The sequence below is a fragment of the Lycium ferocissimum genome, chromosome 9, assembly GCF_029784015.1.
Source record: "Lycium ferocissimum isolate CSIRO_LF1 chromosome 9, AGI_CSIRO_Lferr_CH_V1, whole genome shotgun sequence".
Lineage (NCBI taxonomy): Eukaryota > Viridiplantae > Streptophyta > Magnoliopsida > Solanales > Solanaceae > Lycium > Lycium ferocissimum.
Window position 1 is genome coordinate 46558456 of NC_081350.1, and position 6655 is coordinate 46565110.

Here is a 6655-nt window from a genome sequence, read left to right on the forward strand (position 1 = left end):
TCTTCGATCGGTAGGGGTTGCTAAAATCCTCCATAGTGAGTTTTTTATGATACGAGTTGGAATTAGTCAGATAACAAATTAAAGACGTCTTAAGATCCATCTCTTATATCAACGTAGTTCACTTGAGTTCGTAAAGAAAAAAGACACTTCAATGGCCATTTGTATCGAAAATAGACAATGTGAAACAAATACCCATCGTCTCAAATAAATGATTTGTTTGACCAGATTCAAGGGCTGCCTATTTCTCTAAGATTGATCTAAAGCTAATGTTAGCCTGCTATCACTTAAAGGATTAGTAATCACGACTTCCCTAAGTTTAGGACTAGATAGAGATATTACGAGTTCATTGAATCTGGTGTAATCTCAAAATCGGGAGGAACACAAGTTGCACCTGAGGATAGTCCTACATACATAAAAGGAACACAAGTTGTACACGAAGTTCTCTAAGTGTGAGTCTTGACTTGACACAGTGGAATATCTGAGCCACATTGTTGCCGATGATAGGATGATCATGGTAGATCTAAATACGGTAGATGCAGTACAAAGTGGCCAAAGGCCAGTCTGTATTGCCGAAATATGCAGCACTTACAAGTTAAATACATTGGGAAAATCGGTGCAATGGCTCTAGTCCTGTTAAGGTGAATAAGAGCATGACTCTCCCTCGATGGTGGGGCAAACTAGCGGGGACACTGAGTCTGAAGGGGGTTGTACATGACGCCCATGACGGAGGGCAAGCCTCTGAAGAAGGGGTGCACATTATACCTTAGGCGAATCCTACATTGGGATGAGAGAAGAAAGTTAGGGATCTTGTAAGAATGAGTTCAGAATGAACTGTTGAGGTGCCTTTTAGGTTAAAACCCAAGGAACAAATCCGTGCAGGCCTAGGCCCAAAGTGGACAATACTCAACAGTTGGACCAGGGTCATTACTAGCAGATACAACTTAGATATCATATGTAAAACGTAAAAGGACCAAATATACCCCTGCCGTTATATTATTGTTTCAAATATACTCCTCCTCCGTTAAAGTTGTCCAAGGTGGACATCCAATCCTACGTGACACTAACATTTGATGAGGTGGATACCACCTCACCACCCCTAACCCATTTTACCTCTCCCCTCTACTTGTTATTCCACCACTAAAATTTTCTTCCCCCACTACTATTACCGCCGCCATAACCATCTCTTGGGAATAAGGTCCCATAGAAACCAATGGGCAACGGAAAGATCAGAACTCAAACAACCAATCTAATAAACTAGGATGAACCAAAAAACAAAAAAAAAAGTAGTAAGAAACCAAAGAAGATTGCCGTGATCAGAGAAGTAAGTAAATTTCCTGGATCTAGCGAAACTATGTCAAAGTTTAAAAAACATTACTAAAATTTCCGCGGTCCGAGCAAATAACAAGCTTTCCATTGCGTTAAGAAACAACATCAAAACATTTTTCACGTGAAACAAATGCTATAATTCAACCAGAAGAGGAAACAGAAACAGGAAATCACTATCGGGACTCATGATTTTGCTTCACACGATAAAGATGACTGATCCAAAGGCCATGGGAAATCGGATGGTCGCCGGGATAGTGAATAGATGGAGCAAAGTGTAGAGAGGTAGCACTAAATTCCCCTTTGTCTCTTGTACGAAGTCATCTTTTATAGATATAGAGATGGTTATGGTGGCGGTAATGGCGGTGGAAGGGAAGAAAATTTTAGTGGTGGAGAACAAATAGAGGTGAGGGGTAAAGTGGGTTAGGGGTGATGAGGTGGCATGCCACGTGGCATCCACCTCATCAAATGTTAGTGCCACATAGAATTGGATGTCCACCTTGGAGTGGCATCCACCTCACCAAATGTTAGTGCCACGTAGAATTGGATGTCCACCTTGGACAACCTTAACGGAGGAGGGGTATATTTGAACCAATAGTATGGCAGGAGTATATTTGGCCCTTTTCCGGATGCAAAATAGACTACTGGGTAGAATTCTATGGATAAAATTCCTCACAAAGCAGCACCTTGTCTCCTCAAGATAGAATAACTATAGCAAGTGTGCAAGTATAGAAGTAAAGGACAAACAAAAGATTTTTTGTGATTGATGCAAATTGCAACAAAAGACTTCTTCATGAGTGAATAATACAATCCAGACAACAAACATGACTAGAACACTCAATACATTGTTACTACAACAACAATCTACAAATCATGGAAGAATTCAAAGTTCTCTGGTCTCCGAAAATGCAAGTCAATTATCCAACATTAACAATATACATGAACTTCTGGATGAATTGATATCAATATAATGTCCAAGCCACAATGGAACCTCTTCATCTGATAGGTGTCACAATGAAACTTCTAATACATTTCTAGCAACTTATACTGATACAAAGTATAAACAATCTGCAGAGACTAGATTTCAGGTATGGCACTCTGATTTCTACACTGAGAAACCGTCTACTTTCGACAAGCGATGCCCATCTACTTGGTGTATTCGTCCTACCTTTGGCTAAGAGAAACAATGACAACAATAAGCTACCTGAGCAAGCATCGAGATATGAAACCAACAAGCAGATAAATTGGGATTTTCTGTTATGTTCTTTCGGACTTTCCAAAAATGCTGCCCCTCATGTCATATCCTCTAAAAGTACACTACTTTGGGAGGATCCAACACGCATCCATAGCATTTTTTAAGAGTCCGAGCAACATAGATTTTCTGTATTAAAATAGTAGATAATGGTATTTTTTTAATCCTTTTTAAAAAAAGAATAATAATATGGTGTTAACAAATGAAAATAGCTAGTGGTAGGAATTACTATATTTGTTTCATCCAACATTCAAGTTGTCAATATCAAGGGGACTTGAGAATCATGGCTGTTAATAGAATCAACAATGGAACTCATAGTAATTCATTTCTCTACATACCTGGTGGACTAAGGAGTTGCAACAGCATCAATAAGGAGTTGCAACAGCATCAATTCTCCCGAAATTTCTCTCCAATCGCACTTCTAGAGTGTCATTACCATAACTCTGCTGCTCCTCTTGAATCTCTTTAGCTGAAAGCACTGCAGAATGGCTTGATTTTTCCAGCTCAATTATCTGCAAAGTTGGAATATCCCCCAACTCGTGAGGGATGCTCTCCAAGTTAAGGCAACTCTTAAGAACTAGATGTTCCAGGCAAGGGAAATGATCATTTGTGGCACTCCAGTGCTTTAAATCATACGACTCGATCAGCAACAATTTCAAAGAACAGAACCCCTCTTCAACTTGTTCCCACTTTGGTCCTGTGAAGGCATAATGTTTTAGTTTGAGAACCTCGAGACTTGGTAATCTACAAAGGGAGGTCATGCTCTCCCATGGCAAGTAGGTAAAGCTCAAAGTCAACTTCTTAAGATTCTCTGGAAGTGCATCAAGATGAAGAGCTAATTTTGGTATTTGCACAGGTGGCATCAACCCAACAATCTTTAGTGCCTCAAGTTGAGGCAGGAGAGCAAGATTTCTAAGACAATCTGACCACAACTTTGAATTTGATTCAGTATAATAAGGCCACAGATTTTCAGCTGTGTAAAGAAAATCATTCCAGGGAATCTGGACTGGGTGAGTATACTCGACCGTTTCACATATTCCCAATCTCTTCAACTTAGGCGTGCTAGAGAAGACATCCTTTGTACAATCTGCAAAGGTAATATTGGCAAGTGTTTGTAGGTCATTTAAAACCAAGGAATTGGTTGGGCTTGGCAAACAGATGCTTGGTTTAATATGGAGATGTCTGAGGTTTGGCATCTTCCATATCTCCCGAGGCAAAGTTAAGTCTCCGGAATGTACACGAACGATTAAAGTCTGCAAACTCCAAAACTGTGATACTGCTGGAGGGAATTCCTTAATAGTGGCAACTGCAAGGTACCGCAAATTAACAAGTTGCATTATCTCACTGGGAAACTGTGGGAAATGTTGGAAAGTGATATCCAGAACCCTGAGCAATTTGAAGCCTATATATGAAAAGATTGAACTTTGGGAGATATTGAATCCCAAGATGGAACGAGAAACAGTAACAGTAGGATCAGTGGGTTGAAAAGAGTCACTTGAGAATATGGTGCTACAATTGAAACTAACCCGACGCAGAGCCGTTATATTTTCTAACAGATCATCTAGGGAGTGCTTCAAGACATGTAGAAAGTTTTGTCTTTTCGCTTCTTCTAAGCAAAAGTCCCGCATGATATCATGGAGTTTACATGTTTTGAGTTTTCCATTAGACCGCTTTCCAGCTAAAACCAAACTTCTATCAATAAGATCCTCCAAGCAGTCTACTGCCATCTCTTCCAAGGTTGTAAGCCCTGTTGCATTAAGAAAGCCCTCAGCAATCCACAACCTGATCAGCTTCCACACAGGAATCTCAAAATCTTCAGGAAATGCTCCCATGTACAAGAAGCACGCTTTTAGATGTTGAGGCAAGTAGTTGTAACTTAGAGCAAGTATGTCTAAACACTGCCCTGGCTCACGATTTACAACGGAACCCACACTTTCTGCAACAGTGTTCCAGGAATCAGGAGTCATGTTCATTTTGGAGAGATGCCCTGCAATTAGGGATGAAAAATTAGCACATGAAAACAGAACCCACCTAACCCGATTGACCCGCCCATTATCAGCTCACTCCATTTTAGCCCAACCCATTTCAGTCAATCTAAAAATTGAGCTGATATCTAGCCCAAAATGACCCATGAGAAATCTTGTCAAAATATTTTCAAAAAGACATTTCTTTAATTTGATATGTTATGTATAGGCTATAATAAAGGAAAAAATATTTTATTAGGTACTTAAAAAAATTTATAAAAGAACAAACAAAGAAATTAAAATTTAGAAAGAATTGAGAGGGTTGGTTATGACCGACTTTTTATACGTTTTAGCAACCTATTCAGCCCAAGTAACGACCGCCGTTTATTAACTCAACTCATTTTGACCCATCCAAATCCAAATGCTTCATACATTTGACACCCCTACCTGAAACCACAACAATTGCTAGAGGTAGTCCTTCGCATTTTTCTGCAATACTTCTTCCGATATCTTCCAATTCAGAAGGACATTCTCTTTTCCCAAATAGTTTCGCACGGAGTAACTCCCAACTTTCATCTTTGTTTAGAAAATTCAGTCGGTGAGGTTGCCTATCTGGATTAGCATAAGTTGCTACATCAATGTGCCTACTTGTTAGTATCACACGACTTCCATTGTTATCATCAGGAAACAGCCTGAGCACATTGTCCCAAGCATCAAAGCTCCACATGTCATCGACAACAATAAGAAATCTCCTACGTATTAAACTTTTGCGCAATCGGTCAGCAATTTCTCCGTTACTTCCTTCGTATCTTTCTTCCAAAGGATGAGTATCAGTCATTACCTCATTGAACAGTCGATCAGCAGCTTTTTCGTCACTAGCTAGATTGTTTCTGTTGGTTGGAGGACTAACAGAATAAAGGAGGTCAAGTAACAGGTCTCTTTCCCTATACTCTTGAGAAACAGTGGTCCAAGCACGGACATCGAACTGATAAACAACAGAAGGATGATTAAATGCTCTGTTCGCAAGAGTTGTTTTACCAATGCCTGCCATACCGACTATAGAGATGATGTCTAGTTCAGAAGGCCGACCTCTGAGCCTATCAATTATTTTCTCCAAGTCGTCCTGGAAACCAACTGGCGTTTGTTGCAGATTTGGACTACTTGTTGATGCATGCCTAGCCGGTAAAACCTGTTTATGAAACTTCGAAGTGCTAATCTTGTCACCCTTAATTGTCATCGCTTCTTTTTTGATGAATTCCATTTCTTCAATCACTACCTGCAACCTCCTACGTAGGACTGAGTAGGCCTTTCTTCGGTACTTTGCATTTTTAGCCAGGAAATATTTTCTCAGCTTTGAGTCAACAGTATCTTCAACTTGATACGCTTTTTCTTTGATCTTTCCTTCCAATAATTTCAACCCTCTATGGCTATGATTTATCTTTTCATAATCTGTCAAGAACTCTTGAAAAACAATAATTCTTTTGAGTAGTGATGAGATTTGGTCTTTCCTCTGAAGATTATTCAGTAATGGATGATTGCATTGCAGGAACAGCTCGAGTGAGCATACAGCAGATGTCAGAGCAGCATAAGCCATTTCTTCTTCCTTAGAAATAACATTAAACAAACTATCAGTCTATCACTGCTCTACTTTTGATTAATTTTTGGAACGACAAATAGAGATATTCTGTAATAGTCCTAATATCCCCCTTTCTCTGACTCTCAATTTTGTTATTGCTTCTCTGTAGTGAGAAATGAGTTTAACTACTGTGCATGACAATGTAAAATGACCAGCAATAACAGGCAACTCAATTTATAGTAGCTCTAATTCAGTAACCTAGAAAACAATGTAAATAATCCGTTATATCCAATTAAAATATGCAGACACACATTATTCAGTTGTATATGAGTTAAGTCCAAGAAAAGAGAATTTCTGGGTGTTAAAAAAGAAAAATGAGTTTTTTAACTTATATACAGTGACAATAAGAAGAAGCCCACAAGTAATGGCTATCTTAAGTATGAGCTTACAACCTCAAAAACAAGATCATTAACTAACTAGTACAACTGTTGATGTCAAAATCATTAAATGTCTGTGTAATAAGTCCAAACCAAGAAAGCA

General features: G+C 39.1%; 1 protein-coding gene across 1 annotated transcript; it reads right to left on the reverse strand.

Moving 5' to 3' along the window:
* Positions 1-2940: 2940 nt before the first annotated feature.
* LOC132031969 (putative late blight resistance protein homolog R1A-3) lies at positions 2941-6285 on the reverse strand. Its single transcript, XM_059421810.1, has 2 exons — positions 4987-6285; positions 2941-4562 (listed from the first exon to the last, which is right to left on the reverse strand). Exons 1-2 carry the CDS (start codon positions 6131-6133, stop codon positions 2941-2943), a joined length of 2769 nt encoding a protein of 922 aa, XP_059277793.1. The 5' UTR covers positions 6134-6285.
* Between the last annotated feature and the right edge of the window lie 370 nt (positions 6286-6655).

Coding starts and splice junctions, on each gene's coding strand:
- LOC132031969 (XM_059421810.1), bottom strand. CDS start 6,133: ATGGCTTATGCTGCTCTGACATCTGCTGTATGCTCACTCGAGCTGTTC. Junction 4,563..4,986: donor AGCAATTGTTGTGGTTTCAG/GTAGGGGTGTCA, acceptor CCCTAATTGCAG/GGCATCTCTCCAAAATGAAC.